This window comes from Dipodomys merriami, unplaced genomic scaffold (assembly GCF_024711535.1).
Source record: "Dipodomys merriami isolate MVZ:Mamm:240054 unplaced genomic scaffold, mDipMer1.0.p SCAF_1, whole genome shotgun sequence".
NCBI classification, from domain to species: Eukaryota; Metazoa; Chordata; class Mammalia; order Rodentia; family Heteromyidae; genus Dipodomys; species Dipodomys merriami.
Genome location: NW_027202270.1, coordinates 46,481,741 through 46,501,294, shown reverse-complemented (window position 1 = coordinate 46,501,294; position 19,554 = coordinate 46,481,741). Strand labels below are relative to the sequence as shown.

Genomic DNA, 19,554 nt, shown 5'->3' with positions numbered 1-19,554 from the left:
AAACACAGAAAGGATAAACAAGATTGGTACAAAACACTGAGGAAACATGAGTTCCCCATCACCCTAGGACATTTGGAGCTCCAGGGACTTTCTTCAAGGCTACACCCTCCAGGACTCAGGATCCTGCCTCTGAATGTTTGCAGAAACGGTTCTCACAACCTCACACTGCCTCTAATGACCCAGAGCCCTTCTTTGCTTTTTCAGGAAACAACCGGGATAAAAGTCCAGGGCTGGAACTTCCTCCTCTCTGTGTGTGGCAAGGCCTGACGTACTCTAGGCCCTTTGAGTCCCGGAAGTCCAGGACACACCCAACCTTGATTGCAGTGGCTAGAATGCTGGAGCATAGGTAAAAGGACACAAGCAAAACACAACATGAGGGATCCACTAACTGACTGCTCGGTGAGTAGCTCAATGAAATTTGTGTGTCTCTTTGAGGAGGGAGGGGGTAGATTCATGTATTAAAGGATTTTTAACTTTAGAAATGTGAAACTCTCAGAAACCAAACATGTTAAGGTATTATAATGTCTGTGGTTTTACTTTGGTTTAATTTGACACAGAGCTTATTCTAAGAAATGGCTATAATAGTTATTTTTCATTGTCAAATTTGTAGGAAAAAAATTAAGTGAACGTGTGGCATCATATTTGGGTCCAGATGGTGGATGTTTCTAAAATAGTTTTAAGATGCACACCAATGGTGACAACACTGTGTGTGGAACAGATACAAAATCATGCAGCATGTCTGTAACCAAGTGTTGTCTGTGAGAATGAAACTAGGGAAAACTTTTTTGCTTTCTTCCACCCTCCAAAGTAAAGTTAACAATCCCAAGTCCTGTAATATTCAGGGTAAACTCTCCAATCTGTTTACCCTGTAGTTGTTCTCGTGTATTTATTCATTCCCAGGAGCATTACTACAAATAGAGGATCGTCATAAGTCCAAAGCCATTGTGAGGTCATTAGTAGAAACGGCTGAGATACGATTCAGAAGAAAAGAAGCACCTAAAATAAAGGGATAGTGTATTTGTTTTAAAAATACAGCAGTTGGGGATTGTTCGTGTCTTATCGTAATAATGATGCTGAAAAGCTAAAATGGTAACATGAGAAGCAAGGACCTGTAGTCATTATGTATGTGTTTTATAAGAAAGACTATGGAGAAGGAAATAGGCACTGTAATAAAGCCATAAAGAAAATAATCAACAGAGAATTATTGATTTCCTCTTTGTTTATTCAAATAATAAGGAAATCACGGGCTTAGAAAAGATGGAACTACACCTACCATTTTTCAAAATGAGTCAGAGAACCTAAATGAGATGAGCTAATAAATAGTCAGCTTTGCCTATTTACTTTTCTAAGTACAAAACTAAGTGTGTTTAATGTATAGTGGAATTTTAACAACATGGTAGTCTATACCTGCTAAAAGTAAAGCTTTTTCCATTATTTCTTCAACTTCAATCTCTCCATTAGTAGTTACAGATAACTTTTATTTTTTTCCAAATTTTTATTGTGACTAAGTGGTTACATAATATCCCAAATTTCACAGTATACAGATAACTTTTAAAGAAGTCTTTTATTGATAATTTGTTTATTTACTTTCTCTTACTAGCCCACTCTCCTATCTCAATGTTAATACCTGTTTTGGTGGGTTTTGCTTTTTGTTGTTAATACCTGTATGGTTTTTAGGGTTTTTTTTAACTGTACAGGCTTGGTAGGGTGGGACTGGAATGATAGAAATGGAACTTGACACTGATAGTCATCAAAGGAGAAAGTCAATGCCAAGATAATATGAAAGAGAGAATAAATGAGACAAAGTTCCATAAAAAAAATTTAATAAGGTAAAAAGTAAAAGGGAACTAAGGCCTAACATCCTTTTGGTAGACAGCGCAGTGTATCATCTGATCAGGTCCTGGGAGAAACGTTTTCTAAGAAGCTTCTAAAGACCCTCATCTCTTCACTCTTGTGTCTCTTTAATGACACAATGCTGGGGATCTGGGGCTCCTTATCCTATTCTGAGCTGTTGTTCCAAGGACTTTAGTCCTTGTCCATAATTCTGAAGGGCCTATTGCCACCAACCATATCCAGGAGTCAAGAGGATACAGATATCTCTTCTTCCCCTGTTTTTGCACCCTCTGAAATCATGGTTTATTTATTTATTTGTTTATTTATGTGCAACTGTCTCATCTTCATTAAGGTGGTTTCCTGGTGCACTAAGGAAACTATGCTCTGTGAAGATGAGACTAGTTTGTGAGTGAGATGAAATAAGGACGTGGATTGCAATGGAATGTTCACAATTCATTACACAGTTTTAGCAAAGACCTCAAGGTTTTAATAGTCTGCAAAATGCTTATCCCCTGAGTCCCAAGAGCTGCACAGAGCACAATTTACTTAGCTATATTTCTTAACTTGGTCCACAAGTAGATCATAGTGGGTTACATGAAGTTCAATGGAAAAGAAAAATCTCTCTCTCTTTTTAGTTTTGCCAGAACCAGGGCTTGAACTCAGGGTTTCAAGTTCTCAGTCAGCTGTATTTGTTTATGACTGGTATTCTATCACTTGAGTCATAACTCTAGCCCAGCATTTTGCTGGTTAATTGGAGATAGAACCTCATGATTTTCGGCGTTGGCTGGCTTTGAATCACAGTCCTCCAGTTCTTAGCCTTCTGAGTAGCTAAGATTGCAGGTGTGAGTCACTGGCATTTGGTAAAAGATTTTTTTATGACAGAGTTATTATACACATCTAAAATTATTGCTTTTTCTCAGTCATAGTTAGAAAGTTTAGTAATTGTTAGGACTTGTTGCTCAGCATATTAATTAAAAAGGACAGATAACAGTATACATTTTTAAATATGGTTTATAAATGTGTTTCAATATGGATTCCTCTGTAATCCTTTTGTATTTTATACATTTAAAAATAGTATTCTGACTCAAACAAATTTTCAAACTACCAAAGGCAGCCCCAGTACAAAAGGCTTTAAAAAGTTCTTTGAGGTCATGGTCCAATGAGAAAATTGGATTGGTAGCTGGGCCTTTCAACCTTGAATAGCCAGGTCAGCATCTGTTTTCAAATGGAGTAGCACAAAGATTGCCTAAATATTGCAAGGCTTTTCAGTAATCTTCAGAGTGTCAGAACTTATTTAAAGAAGATGTTTTATAGTTCTGTTTTTGAAAAAGAAAATAATTGGCCCTAGGCTTGAAGCCTGTGAGCTTAGCTTCCTTCAAAATCTAAAAATATGCTATGGGAAGTCATCCTCAAATCCATGTTCAGAGAAGCAGACAGGATCAAATTATCCCCAGAGGAGATAATCCAATCATTTGAAAAAACAGAAAGTGCCACCTTCCTAAAAGGAATAGGATTCAATAGCATATAGCAAGTTGTGGTCAGCATTTCATTTCTTACACACTCAGGATCCAGCAGAGCCTGACAAAGCCAGCTTCTGGTGTCCACATCACCAGCTTCTTCCCTCACACCATCAACTGTTGAAACATCACCAGCAACTCTTCATGTTAATGATTTAGTTCAGATACCAGTTCTGAACTTCCCACTTTGGTAAATCAGCTTGGGAGTCTCACCAGTTGTGTCTATCATTAACTCAGAAGGTGCTAGTGAAAAGGACAATAGCTCCTGGGAGAGTCAGAGATTGCACTGCAGAGATGAAAAAAACATAGCATAGATGCTGTGTGGTCCACAACATCCCCTGGTATGCATCAGTAAAATGTGTCACATGCCACTCTACATTGATTACAAAAGGGACAGAATGGAGTAGATTGTGTTTTCTGTATTACCTATCTATGACTGCCTGCTACAGGATTCCAAATATTAAGAAGATGCTTGATAAATACAAGTACTAGTTATTGCAAATAAGGGAAACCATGGGACCTATGTTTCTTTGGGCCTGGCTTACTTTACGTAATATAATTTTTTCCAAGTCTTTTCATTTTCTAACAAATGGGGCAATGTCATTCTTTCTGATGGAGGCATAGAATTCCACTATATAGCTAGCTAGCTGTGTGTGTGTGTGTGTGTGTGTGTGTGTGTGTGTGTGTGTGTGTGTGTGTACATATGTGTGTGTGTGTGTGTGTGTGTGTATATATATATATATATATATATATGTAAATACCACATTTTCTTGATCTAGTCATCTACTGAGGGGCATCTGGGTTGGTTCCATATCTTAGCTGTGGTAAATAGTGTTGCAGTGAACATAGTTGTACTGGTAGCTTTAGTATGGTCTTGTTTATGATCATTTGAGTAAATGCCCAAAAGTGTGATTGCTGGGTCATAGGGGAGCTCTATGTGGAGTCTTTTGAAGAACCTCCATACTGCTTTCCAAAATGGTTGAACAAGTTTACACTCCCACTCACCATGCAGTAGGGTTCCCTTCTGGCCACATCCCCTCCAGCATCTTTTGTTATTAGATTCTTGATTATAGCCATTCTACTGGGGTGAGGTGGAATCTCAATGTTGTTTTGATTTGCATTTCTTTTATGGCTAGAGAGATTGAACATTTCTTCATGTGTCTATTGGCCATTTTTCTTTCCTCTTCAGAGAAGTTTCTCTTTAAGTCTTTAGCCCACTTATTTATTGGGCAGTTGTTTCTTTGAAGACTTGTTGTTGGGGGATTTAATTTTTTGATTTCCAAGTATATTTTAGATATGAGACCCTTGTCCGTTGTATGGCTAGTGAAGATCTTCTCCTAATCCATGAGCTTTCCATTAATCTTGCTAGCTATGTCCTTTGCCATGCAGAAGCTCTGCAGCTTCATGCAATTCCATTTGTCCAACCTTTTTTTGACTTGTTGTGTTTCTGGGTCTCTATTATGAAAATTTTGGCTTGTGCCAAGGAGACCTAGGGTTTCTTCTATTCCTTCTTGTAATGTTTTCAGGGTGTCTGCTTTGACTCTGAAGTCTTTGATCCATTTAGAGTTGATTCTGGTGCAAGGTGATTATAAGGATCTAGGTTTATTTTTCTACAGGTAAATAACCAATTTTGCCAGCACCATTTACTGAAGAGAATGTCTTTCTTCCATTCTTTTTTTTTTTTTAGCTCCCTTATCGAGGATTAGGTGGCTGTAGGTCTGTGGCTTCGTTTCTGGGTTTTCAGTTCTATTCCATTAGTCCTCAGGTCTGTTCTTGTGCCAGGACCAAGCTATTTTGAAAAGGCCAAAAGCTATGTACATATGACCATATAAGATAATGTTAAGCGAAATGAACCCCAAGATAAGGACACAAATATCTTTTTTCTTTCTTGCTATTGTTTCTAATGTATTTATAATGTACCATGTGATTTTTTTGTTGCTTTGTGTGTTCCTCCCCCATGGTATAACCCCTGTTTTCACTGTATTTGATGTCGGTTCCCTGCATCTTGTATATACACTTCTCTAATTACAGGACGGGAAGGGAAAAACCAAAATGCTTAAATAAGGGGGTTGACCCATTGTAACAATCAGAGGTACAAGACACTATGTTGAAAACCAACTTTACAACTTTGGCGGAGGGGGCGGGATAGGGGAAAACAAAGGAGGCAAGTATGCTCAATAGGAAATGTCCTCATTACCTTGCTCATGTAACTGTAACCCCTCTGTACAATAAAAATGTACAAATAAACAAACAAATAAATAAATACAAGTAACCCCTAATTTGTAGGGGTTGTGCTTTGAAATATCACCTCTAAGGAACTAGAATTCACATAGAATCAGTAGCATAGTGCCTGGCATGAGAAAAAGATCTGCAAAAAGCTAAACTTTTCATGTAGTTTGATATTTTTCTCATATTTTTGAGAGATAGAGTCAGTACATAGTCCAGGCTGGCTTCAAGTTCCTCATCCTCCTGCTGCAGCTTCCTGTGTCAGGATCTTTCATTTCCATTTCCCGGATCTTTCAAGTTTAAATGGGATATGATGATTTGTTTAACAACAAAAGCATCAATGTTGTGTTGTTTCAAAGATCTATATAAAATTATATATGCTAGCATATATAATTTTAAAAAATTCTAGAGTCACTGAATTTAGCTTCAATCATTCAAACTGTAAAGCCAGAAAGATCAGTGAGGCCACCTTTGATATAAGCATTTTATATAGTTTACAAGTCATTTTGTCTTGTCATTTCCTGTGTTAATTGCCTAGATTACCAAGTTCTTTTGTGAAATGGTACAATTTATACAGCCTTTGTTTCCAGCTGTGGGGCAGGAACACTTTCCTAATGGATGACTGACAAATGCCTGTGTATACTAGTTGTGTTTGTGGAAGAATATTTTAGGGACTCAGAAATGTCAGAGGGTGGTGAAACTCTTAGTCTTTTTGCTTTGAAATAAATGATCCCAGGAAGATGTAGAATGTTCATATGAATTCATGTAATGATGTAAAACCAATATTAGATTATTTGTTGGAATGAAAATGTAGTAAGGGATAGAATATTTGAAAGTTCAATGACTAGAAAAGAAATTTCAACTTCCTACCTGTGGTTTTTAGCAAAATAAACCTTCTTTTGCTTGTTGTTGGCTGACTCATACCTATAATTCTAGCTACCCAGGGCTGAGATCTGAGGATCATGGTTCAAAGACAGTCTGGGCAGGAAAGTCTATAAGATTATGATCTCCAATTAGCCACCAAAAAAGCTGTGGCTCAAATTGTAGCATACTAATCTTGAGTACAAATGCTTAGAAACAGTACTCAGGTCTTGAGTTCAAGCCCTAGTACCAGCACACATACAAAAGAAGCCATCAGTACTGATTTTAAAATTTCCACAACTCTGAATAATGTTGGGGTGATTTTTACAAATTAGCTACCAAAAAAACAACAGCTTTGGTTCTGATGGATTCTCCCATTGATTTGCTTACCTAACCTTTCTGACCACAATTCTGTTCCATCTAATGAGGAAGTTTGTTAGTTAATCTTTAGCTCTTTGGGCCTTAACTATAAATAAGAGAATTGGACTACATTGGTTTCTAAACTGTGCTCCATAGAATCTCGGGAGTCCTCTCTGTTGAGTAGAAGTGAGGTGGGAAGAAGAGATGGATTCCAAGTTAATGTCAAGAAATTTCCATGTATATATACATCCTACTTTCTCTCTCTCTCTCTCTCTCTCTCTCTCTCTCTCTCTCTCTCTCTCTCTCTCTCTCTCTCTCTCTCTCTCTCTCTGTCTCTGTCTCTCTGTCTCTGTCTCTCTGTCTCTCTCTCTCTCTCTCTCTCTCTCTCTCTCTCTCTCTCTCTCTCTCTAATGTATCTTTCATAGATGGTCTTTATGATCTACCTTGGCATTTATACAACCATGCTTTTCATAGTTTTTGCATTCAGGTGTACATATTTGATACAAGATGAAAAGTACAGAACTATTGGTTCTAAATAAGGAATTAAGCTGTGATAATGGAATTATTCTTAGCAACCCTATTATCTGTTGATGTCAACTTTATCTCAACTTAGATCTGGGATTGTGGGGAGTTTCCAGCACATTGTACATAGGTTCAAAGATAAAGATTCTCTTCATGTTGTCATAAGCAGAACATCCATCCCTCTCTTATCTGATCATTAGATTAACAATGTAACTTACTGGAAAACTTCTGGTTGCATTTGCTTGGACACACTGAAGTTAAGAGAATGAAGCCCTCACCAATCCTTCAGCCCTTTAAGTCCACAGAGTACAAGGGACCCAACCATAGACAGTCCACTGCCTGAAACAACCTTGCTCACCACTCTGTTTGAGTACAAGTATTTTCTGTAGGTGCTGTGATATGAAAAGATCATCTCTAAAACCTAGAGTAGGAGGCCCAAAGATCAAGAGAAGAGATGCATGTGCTTTGCTTGAACAACCCCCAACTTCTTTAAAGTTGGCTCTGAGTGTCTTTGGAAAACTAGTACATTTTTCTTTCCACTGGTCACCCAAGTTTTCAGTCTGCTTTATGAACCTTCAGGGTGGGCTGGCCTCCTGAAATCAATCACTTGTTCAGAGGGTAAAAAGTATATCTCAAGGAATGTTAGCCACTCAGAAAAATCCTCAGTGCTTTACTCATTTCTGTGTCAGCTATGGGCAAGGTTCTCCTCCGAGCTCTCATCCTCACACTGATCTCCAAGCTCGGCCCCAGGTGTCCTCTCTCCAAGGCTGTTCTATGAAGGCTGACCTCAGGTGATAGTGGACTGGGAAGAGAGACCTTTTTCTTTAAAAAATGGTTCATCTTGGGGTTCTTCCCTTCAACTCCCAAGTCTACCTATGGGAAAGGGAAAGGGAGCTCTTTCTTTTGTGCCCAAGGCACCTTGTTTTCCCCCAGCCCCAGTAAAACCCTGCTGTTCATCCAAATCTCTCCATCTTGCCCAGAGCCCATGGTGGCTTAATTGGATAATTGTTTCTGCTTTGCTTGGATGACAGAAGAAAAAAAAATAAATAGAACAACACATAAAAATACAAAGCTTAATACTGGGAGATGTTTCTGAATTCATCAATTAAGAAAGCTGCAGAACCTATAAAGAAAACATAAAATTTTATTGAACATGAAATAAGATTTGAACAAATGAAAAGAGTTATAATGTGTTCTTGGCTAGGAAGTCTAAATACCATTTTAAAAATCCATTTCTCATAATTATATATTATATGTACATATATGTATATACATATGCATAATACAATTCCAATTAGCATTCCAATAGGAATTGGGAAAGAAAACTTTATAATTAGATACCTTTCCATGTGAAAAAATAAATACCCAAGATAGCCTGAGAAATTTAGAAAAGGAAAGAAATAACTTTGCTCGAAGCAAGAAATAAAGAAAAACTGTTAATATCTTTATAACTTAGGTAGAATACATACTGTGCAGTATTACCTTCTGTAGTATTGGTATTTTATGAAACATAAAGATGTTTCAGAATTTATAACAAAAAGTTAAGACTTTGTTAGAACCATGTTAAACTTTCTGTTATGAAAACTCTAAATAAGTCTAATAAGGCCTCTGTATTTCTCTTACATACAAAGTAAGTCTGGAAGTAGACAGTGAAGATGTCAGGTATGCCAGCAGGCACGCGGGCCATTTTGTGATCTTGGTTCATGCTGTCCAGTTGCCTTGACTGTCATTTCTAAGAGTACAAAGCATGCAAAACAAGGAGGCTCATGAACTGAAACACCAAAAGCAAAACAAAGGATTTCTGTTACATGTCTTCAGACAGCCTTTAGTGACACCATTACAGATGTACTGAAGGAAGCTGAGAATTGACTTCATTCGGGGGATATAAATCTGCTGAACATTTCTGTGATTTCTGCTTCTGGCACCAAGATGTGCTTTGTGGGATGCTCTTAGGTTTGATGAGAAGAAAGCAAAAGGCTTAGTTAAGAAGGAATGTAGTGAAATGTTGAGTAATAAACAAGACAGCTGTATAAGGTTCTTTCCTGTAGACCTTCTTACCAATATTTTCCCAGTATGCCTAGAAGGAGAAAAAAGAGACTTTCAATGAATCATATTACCCACAGAGGAAAAAGTAGTTTTATGGATAAAAAGCTCAGAAAGCTTGGTTGACAAATGGTGACTTTCTTCTCATGAGTATTAGAGTATACTTATTTCTATTCAGGACAAAGGCCAGAATTCAGTCCCTGTACATTTATGCTGCACTTGTACTGCAGAAAATTAGTGAATTGTTTACTGCTTGTTTGAACATACACGTAATCAGATTGTTTGTTTGGGTTTTTTTTTTTTGACAAACTGTGAGATCTGACTATCTTGGGCCATATTCCTGTTGGACACAAAAAGATCAGAATGGCAATGCTATCTGCCATTCCAGCCTGCATCCCTTCTCTAACACACACACACACACACACACACACACACACACACACACACACACACACACACACACACACACACACCTACACACGTACCTAACTAGTATCTGAAGGGTCTGAAACTTTCAACCACTCTATGAAGTTAACAAATTCCTTGTGAGTATTCTACATCTTCAAGGCTCTCCTTGTGGACCAGGCAATTTCCCTGCAGCTGTTTGGTAATAAAGGCTGAACAAATCTGATTGAAACTGCTTGAGACCAGAAGTTTTTCCAAGTTTGGAAGATTTGTGTAAGCATAATGAAATGCATAATGTGACCCAGATCTAAATAAGAAATTCATACACACAAATCCTGCAGGTGATTGTATACACCATTTCCTGTTCTTGTGTTGTGACTGAGATCTATCACATGAGGTCAGGTATGAAGTTTTCCACTTCTGGTATCAGGTGATTGCTCCAAATTTTTTGGATTTGAAAGTGTTTTGGATTTTTAATTTTCAGAGTAGGATATTTGACCTATACTTGGTATCTACCAAATCCTTCTGTAGATTTCCAATGCTTTAAATTTAAAGAAAATTTAGACTGTAGTTTGTTTACAAATAATGAGATTTTATATCTATGATACTGAATTACTTTGTTTCATCTCCAAAAGTAGGAACTTCGAACAGTTCATTTCTTTAGGTCTTTCTTCCTTTGTGACCCCATTTCCACTGCTTGAAGTTCTGCTAGCACCATATGCAGATAGAGGATCTAATTCTAATTCAGCTGCTGTGTCAGATTAAGTTGTAGAATCAACCTACGTTTGTTGTCACCATAAGCCAAAAATATTATTCTGCAGTAGGAAAGAGACACAAAAAATGATATGTGTTGTCCTTTCGACTAAACTTTTGACATTCCTGGGAATGATAAGGGTCATAGGAAATCACATTCCAAATGCACCTCACTATTGAATTGTTTGTATTTGGCCCAGGAGAGAAACTGATAGACTAGATTTATTTTTGGAAAGTTCTCTAGAAGCTTCATATTCTGAAACGGGAAACTTAGACTTAGTTTTAAAAACTCATCTAAAAACTGCACATTCCTGTAGCTTCACAGTCATTTATGATGACAGCTATCATTACAGCAGGGGACTCTATCTTTAGAAGTGATCATAAACCTCCTGTTCATCTTTTTTTTTTCAGTACAATAAAGTATACAAGAGCTTAAAGGAGTTTGCTCAAAATGGAGAGAATTTCTGCAAGCAGATCACATCTGTTCTTCAGCAAAGGTACAAAATGCACATTTGCAATGAACAGTTTCCCCTCTGTAGCTGTAGCAAGCAGTATGACCATAGGAGTAATTATAAGCTGCCCTGATTTCCAGAACACAGTGTTATATTTTGTGCTCCTTGAGAGACCTATTTGAAGAATGATTCTCTGTATTGCACATTCATCAATGGGGCACTTTAAAAACCAAGGAATAACAGGAAAAATATTCTGTTTTGGAAGACTAGTCTCTTCTATTTCTTCAGACTCAATTTTTCACTCTTTTATTGCCCACTGTTGGGTCTGATGTGCATGTCCATTATTGCACTATTCATACTGATGACAATTATTAGTTTACAGTTTTTACTTCCCTAAAAGGGCAGAGGTCATGTGCTACTAAATGTTACAAGCTGAGCTTTTCAAAACTAGTCTTTTGATTTCTTTGGTAAATGTTGGTCGGCTGGCTGGCTGGATGCCTGGATGGACGGATCGATAGATGGATCGTGGATCGATGGGTGGATGGATGGATGGATAAAAAGTCCCAATTTTCAATATCATCTTCTGTTAATTCTTATGTGTGATCACATGTAAACCTTTACACTGTGTTAAAGTGGTCACAGTGAACTCAGCCAAGAGAGCAACAACAACAAAAATCTTTGCTTTCAGTTTTTAGAAAACCCAAGACTTACGCTGTTTCCTAGGCTTTCTTTCAGACCTTTAACCTGCCACTAGACAACTCTATAATATATAACTATTCTCCAAATTTAACTCACCATGTATATTAGAAAGCATCTCTCTCCTGAATATTAGGAAGAATCTGTACCCAGATTGCTGTGCTAGGGTTACAGTCACTTGATCTTGATTATTTGACATCTAGGAGTTCAAAATTAGTGTCTGATAGAGCACTACAAAGATCAATGGCAGGGGATGAAAAAGATGTCCACTGCTAAACTGACTCAAGAACAAACTGAGAAGAGCTGCCAAAGTCACTGCTTGATAACTGCCCTCTTGCTTTCCTTTATCCAGCTCTCTCCGCATCATCACCCTGCCATCTACTAGCAGAACCTTCATCTCTTACTGGAGTTTCTCTTGAAGTCAGTCCCTAGGACCACCATCTTAGACTTACTAATGTGTGAAATAATCCACAGAACTTGAATACCTAAGCACAGTTGCTGACTAGAAAAATTACAAGACTATTTGTAAACACAAAAGCCTGCACAACATAAATGAAAAGAGCAGAACTAATTTTTTTAGGAAGGTCAAAAATGATGTTAGTTATTGGATCATTTGCGTGATAGATACTTCCATCAATATTTTTTTTTTTTTTTTTTTGTCGGTCGTGGGGCTTGAACTCTGGGCCTGGGCGCTGTCCCTCAGCTCTTCAGCTCAAGGCGAGCACTCTACCACTTGAGCTACAGCGCCACTTCCGGTTTTCTGGTGGTTTATTGGAGATAGGAGTCTCACGGTCTCTCCTGCCCGGGCTGGCTTTGAACCGCGATCCTCAGATCTCAGCCTCCTGAGTAGCTAGGATTACAGGCGTGAGCCACCAGCGCCCGGCTTCCATCAATATTTTTAAAGCAAACTTGATACAAATAAATCATTTCTACTTAGTAATATGGCACCATTAGGATTTACTAGTCCTAGGGCTTGAACTCAGGACCTGGTCACTGCCCCCAAGCTTCTTTTGCTCAAGGCTAGCTAGCACTCTACCACTTGAGTCACAGCACCATTTTTTGCTTTTTCTGTTTATGCGGTCCTAAGGAATCAAACCCAGTGCTTCGTGCATGCTAGGCAAGCACTCTACCACTAAGCCACATTCCCAGCCCTAAGATGGCACTGTGAGATACTGTATGTTGATTCCTGATAAATGAACACTTGCCATGCCTCCTCACACTTCATCTCTCAAGGTTCCTCTCCACACTCAGCTATACGATTATGCAGTTAACCTGAAGGAAGTTTGTCCTCATGAAAGGAGATGGTATTTATTTCAGGAGAACTGTTATATAATGGGCTCAAACACTATTAATCTAAGACTTTAAGGCCCACTGTGTACTTTGGACCATATTTGTAGATTTCAGTGGCAAAGACTGCCGCATTCCCTAGGATCAAATCACTTCTCTCCCTAGGGGGCGATGTGATCCAGAGGGCACAACCTCTTCCTATTGAACTTGAATTGACTCAACAGAACAACTCACTCCACAAAGAAGAATGCTCAAAACACAACTGGCATTGCATTTACCTTTACTCTCCCAGTCTTGTCAATTCAGAAATTACTCCCTTCACCATATATAAGGTTAAAGACTAGTTCCTACCAGTGATCCAGTAATGAGCCCAGGACTTATTTTCCTCTTTAGTGTGAGAGCATCTTTCTTATAAATCAATAATACCTCTTCTTTGTATTAGATAAATACCTGAAAAACAAGTAGTCTTTAAAATCAGCTATTCTGCTTAGGGATGAGTAATGAGAAACTCCATAAGACAAGACAAAATGATGCTTATGACAGAGAAGATCCTGAAGGCAAATTTAATGGTAGCTTGTGGCAGATGTCATGATGTATCTATGGGCTGGGCTTCTTTCAGTTGGCAGCATCATCTTGTGAAGTATATTTCATAAATATCTGTAAATTAGATAAATATTTAAACGATTATTATTTTTAATTATTACTATGCCAACATTATTAGAACAAATTTGTTACTGTCATTGGAAATTTACATTTGTAGACATCTTGCTGAGGTATCTGTTGTAAACTGTTTCCACTCAGCAAAGCTCTGTATTCATATGTAGATATGATTTGCATTTCCAAATAGATTGTTTTCCAAGGTTAGCTGCCTTCTCACATTCATTCTAATTGGAGAGATAGAAAAGTGAGTTGTTGTTGAAATATCATTTTCCTTGGTTTTATTAAATTCATAACAATACTTAGCTTCTTTTATCCAATTAATCGCTTTTGTTTCCCTTTTATACAGTAGCAAATTCAGATTCTTTGAGAGGTACCCAGCAGCTCCCACTATCCCTAATGCCAAAGTCCTCAGGTACACTTTAATGTAATTACAGACCAGAATTAAAAGAGACAAAGGCACATTTCCAGAACCATTTTATGAGTATTTGGCTCTCAGCACCATTATAGCTATGTTTAAACAAGGCTTGATGGGGGAAATCAATTGTTCCTCTGAGAGGAAGCTCAATTGAACTTTCAAATGGCAAAAGCCACCACTTTAGACATCAACAAAGTGGTACAGAATAAAGAAGAGTAGCTGACTATTTGTCTCCTCTACAATGATCCATGGCAGACATTGTGATTTTTTTAAAATGGGAAAATAAAATCATTGATGAATCATCACATTTCTATTAATTATCCTGAATATTCTTAACTCCTACAGCTTCAGTTCACTTGTATACTGAGGACTTCTAAAAAATGTATTATTAAGCAACAGGAATTACCTGTACTTCAAACCATGTATTTGGTAGAGCATTGGATGTTTCCTTCCTCCTAGATATGCCTTAGAACCACAAGGATAGTATATTCAAAACACAGTCTGTCACCTTTTCTTTTTTCGTAATTTTTATTTATTTTTTTATTGTAAAAATACTGTACAGAGGGGTTACAATTACATGGGCAAGATAATGAGTACATTTCTTATCAAGCATTGTAGCCTCCTCCTTTGTTTCCCCTTCTCATCCCTTCCCATCCTTTCCCACCCCTCCACCCAATCCTCCCCACTCCCCCTTCCCCCCCACCAAAGTTGTAAAGTTCATTTTCGACATAACGACTTGTACATCTCATTGTTGTAATGGGTCAACCTGCATCCCTACTTAAACGACTTGTTTTTCCCCTTCCCCTCCACAAATTATACCAACATCAAATACAGTGAAAGCAGGGGTTATACTGTGGGAGAGGGACATACAAAGCAATAAAGAAATAATCTTACAAATGTGTTAGAGACAATCACACGAAAGAAAAAAACATTTGAATACATAGCTTAGGGTTCATTTCCCTAACATCACCCTATCTGTCCTTTTCTGCTTGACTCAGACATATACTAGATATTGCAAATAACTATTCTTTCCAGATTTTTGCCCTGGTAACTGGAAACACCTTCCACCACATCTAGCCCAGTCCTCACAATTCTTTCTATCCTACTTAATAGATGATACTTCATACTTCTCTCTTCTGAACCCCTGTATAGCCATGACTTTTTTTCATCTGTAGCCATCTTCATGGTTCTGGCAAATTTCATTCAAATTAGTCTTTTTGTGTGTGTTACTTTCATGCAGCTATGTAATTTTCATGCTACACAAAGTTCCTGGGTGAGCTAGGTAAGCAGAAATAAAACTGGAATCTGAATTTGTCCTTTAGATCTTGAGCCCTATCTCATTGAAGCATCCCTTCAAACACCCCCTATTTATTTTATTTTTCTTTCTCTCTTTTGTTCTACCTCCCTTTCTTTCTTTGGTGGTACTGAGGTTTGAACTTGGGACCTCATGCTTGCTAGGCAGACATTTTACCTTTGATCCACACCTTAGTCAAGTACCTTTTGTGTCTAATCCAAGCCAAACTACCATAACTTATGGAGTACCTATAATTCTATCCTTTTCTCTAATGTATATTCTACTCTACAACTCTTTTTAAGATCCTTTAAAGAGGCTTATGACCTTCAGGATCAAATTAATCCTTTATAATATTTTAGGAAAAAAAATCTTTGAGATTCAGGCCCCTGCCTTCTATCTTTTCTCTCTGCAGGCTCCCAGGAGTTCTGACACTTTCCTTCTTACTGAACCACAAGCTGACACAGTCTTGTATATGACATATTATTTTGAAGAAATACTAGAAAAATAAAATCAGAGAAGAGATCATTTATCTAGTACAACCTATAGACAGCATTGTGTTAGATGTATCTGACAGAGCTCAGTCTCTTTTGTTTTATTTTCACAACCAAATGTGGTATATATCTACTTTACATATCCTTAGTCTACAGACAGGGACGGGAAATAGATAGCATATTTTTATTCTTATCTGGCCCAACCCAGGCTCAGTGCAAAGGCATTCTCCAAGTGAGGTTGCATTACGGGGTTTTGTTGTGAGAGTCTTACACATTCAAGGAACTTGGTCTCATCCTTAAAATCCTCTATAGGAAGGGATATCAGCATCCTCAATCCCAGTGACTTTCAAACACTGTAGCTCATAGGGTCTGTAAAGTACCCTCAACAGTTTCATCAGGACATGAGGAATAAGTGAACCAGCTCCACTCCTTCTTCATTCACTCTTCTAGTTACTCAGAATAACTGTTCTGGTAATGACAGAGTTGATTGGGTATAAAATATGAGTTTCCAGCTAAGAGTCTTAAAACTGTTTTTCTTATTCAAATGATCTGACTTCACCATAGAAATTCATCCCCATCCCAGGCACTTCTGGACACTCAGCTTGGGAATGAGTAGACACAGAACCTGAAGTTCTAGAGCTGACATAGCTCTCATGTTCCTTGGACTAGTGTAAAAGATGATTCAGTGATAGCCAGGACATTTAAGAAGGGTGTCATCTATATCCCATCCTTCTAGTTTACTTTCTGATTGTCAGGAATCAGAATCTAAGCCATCAGCTGTTGCTATAAAGTAAGTGAGTAAAGTGAGCAAGCCAGAGCCTAGAATAACAGAGCTTTGTTTGGATTCCAGTTGCTAACTACTTTTATTTTGCTTTATATTTTTATTGTTATTGTTATTATAAAAGTGATGTACAGAAGTGTTGCAGTTACCTAAGTCAAGTAATTAGTACATTTATTTTTGGACAATATTACCCCTTCCCCCTTCCTCTCTCAGTTTTTCCCTCCTGTCCCTACCCACAAGTTGTGTATTTCATTTTTCATGTAATGTCTAGGAGTATCACTGCTGCATTTGTTCATCCTTTGTCCCTCCATTTATTTTGCTTTTTAATATACAAATTTAAAAGATTTTTATGTAGTCATTTTTGTAGTGCTGGGAATTGAACTTGGCTTGAGTAAGCATTTTAGGCAAGTACTGAGCCACTGAGCCATGTCCCCAGCCCTATTGGTTAAACTTTTAATAGATATATAATAATTGTACCTATTTATAGGGTACAATGTATGCATTAGGTTACATGTATGTATTGTGTAATTCACAGGTCAAGGTAATTTGCATATTTGTCACCTTGTGTGTTGATCATTTCTTTGTTGTGAAGGCATTGGAAGATCTCTCTTCTAGCTAGCCACTGTGGAATATATGATACATTGTTATTAACTGTAGTCACCCTACTATGCAATAGAACACTAATCCTCCTATCAATTTGGATTGTGGTACCCACTTCAACCTCTCCCATCCTCCCTGCTCCTCCCCCCCACCAACAGACTCTAGTAAATGTAAGGACAATGTATTTGTTTTTGTTTTTTTTAATTTAATTTTATTTTATTTGTGAACATACTGTACAGAGGAGTTACAATTACATGGGCAGGATAATGCGTACATTTCTTACCAAGCATTGCAGCCTCCTCCTGTGTTTACCCTTCACATCCCTTCCCAGCCTCCCCCCTCCCCCCCAATCCCAATCCTTCTCCTTCCCCCCCTTCCCCCCCCCTGCACCGACGTTGTAAAGCTCGTTTTGGACATGACAACTTGTTCTTCTCATTGTTGCAACAGGTCCACCTGTATCCTTAAACAACTGGTTTCAATTTGGATTGTGGTACCCACTTCAACCTCTCCCATCCTCCCTGCTCCTCCCCCGCCCCAACAGACTCTAGTAAATGTAAGGACAATGTATTTGTAAAGTGAGCTCATGACTATCCGCCAAAAGACAAATTGATAAAGCTTAAATGGAAAACATTAGCAAAGTCAACCCCAAAATGGCTACTGTTGCTGGTGGAAAGTAGGAGGTAGAAGACAGGCTGATATCATCAACTGAGCATTTGGAATGACTAAAATGCCCCTTAATTTAAAAAAAGAAGGAGGGCTCTTTCTCTTGCTATCTTCAAGCATGAGAAAGCCTTAGCTCAATTTTTATTAATTTGTCATAAACAGAAGAAAAAACTACAGTTTTTTAAAAAATTTAAATAACGATTACAGCAAAACCCTCTACCACTGATTTTATGGTTACTTATTCTTATAGTTTAACTTCTACTGTACCTAAAATATTAGGCTTCTTTCATTCAAAAGTATAACATCTTTTAAAATCCCAGTCAAACATTGACCTCTGATATACTGGTTGATCTTCATTACTTACTAATGAAAATATGTTGTTACCTTCATACTGAGAGGAAATCAGAATATAAATGGATTAGAAGTCAGCACTTGTCATTTCCTTAGTTCAAAACCATTAAAACTCACTAGAATATTCTGAGCTAGGTTACCCATCCAGAGACAGCCATATCATCAGTTTCACACATGCTAAGACATTTACTTGGAGAAGGTAACCTCACTTGTATGAAACAATGGCTGTAGAATGAAAGGAAAAATTGGAGAATAAAGTAGAAAATTAAGCACAATGTACTTATGGTGGTTATTTTAATAATCAGCTTGTTCCTGATTGCTTTAATTGGGGAAAGAAAATGTGTCAAAATTTCAGATTCACTTTTCTGCTGTGGACTCCCTTTGCACATGTGGTGTCTTGTGGCTGGAAAACAGGATAAAGTAACTCTCTTCAAAAGACTTGGAAGAAACCAAACTCAGTAGGATCGTTCATTACCACCTCTGTCTCAGGAACACCCCAAGGTCACATTTCTATTCAGCAGGCATCCTACTGCATTAAGTCGTAGCTCACACAGCCACAAAGCAGTGTTTGTTCCCACTGACAAGCATTCTGACTTACAAAAATGATTGTTAGTAGAGTGATTTTTTTTACTACAGTTTGGGATTTAACCATTAACATCGATTAAAAGTCATTGAGAAAAAGGTTCCGGAAGATGGCAGAAAGCTAACAGAGTACCAACAGAGCTTTCTTGGAAGAAGCAGAGTTTTATCCACATCTAGAGAAACACACCAAGTAAGCTATAATTATACAGAGATTTATACCAAAGAAGAAAATTACATAAGAAAATTTTTCTGCAGCCAGCATATGAAGATGGATTTAAGCACCCACCGGTGGTGGTGAAGGTGGGGGAAGCTGCTGGGGAAGCTGTGACAAAGGCAGTGGCAACAGAAACAGCATGTATGCAGGCTCGTGTCTCACCTCCAGCGTGAACTTAAAGGAATCCACAGCCCTGCCAGCCACATGCAGACCCCGAGACAACTTGTCACAGTGCAGACATTCCAAAACACCAAAAAAAGAGTGAGTACCTCACAAAAGATATCCTCTCTCCCTCCTAGAGAACAACATCTGGAAGGATACCCTCCCCCTACCTGAGAAGAACACCATCTTTGAAAGTGGCATAGAGCCTGCCAGAGCACCTGGCCAGTAACAAATGCCAGAGAAGTGGTGATATGACATTTCTGAAAAGGGCAAAGGAATCTGATATCCTTGCACCTCAATCTGTGGCAGAAAAGAAAAGACTGGCCCAGGGAGAGGCAGTCATGCCCAGGAGGTGGAAGCTCCACCCACTGAGATGCAGCTCTGCC

General features: G+C 38.1%; 1 protein-coding gene across 6 annotated transcripts in view; it reads left to right on the top strand.

The window, feature by feature from the left end:
* Positions 1 to 227: 227 nt before the first annotated feature.
* The window catches only part of Nostrin (nitric oxide synthase trafficking), a 61,258-nt gene continuing 41,931 nt past the window's right edge, over positions 228 to 19,554 (top strand). For 2 of the 6 annotated variants that reach the window (XM_070021511.1, XM_070021501.1), the window contains exons 1-2: positions 228 to 399; positions 10,932 to 11,017. In XM_070021511.1, the coding sequence (XP_069877612.1) occupies positions 373 to 399; positions 10,932 to 11,017 (113 nt within the window). In that variant the 5' untranslated portion in view covers positions 228 to 372. Of the gene's footprint in view, positions 400 to 10,931; positions 11,018 to 19,047; positions 19,268 to 19,554 lie in introns of those variants that run through there. The other 4 variants (XM_070021538.1, XM_070021529.1, XM_070021492.1 and 1 more) reach the window with 3 other exon arrangements.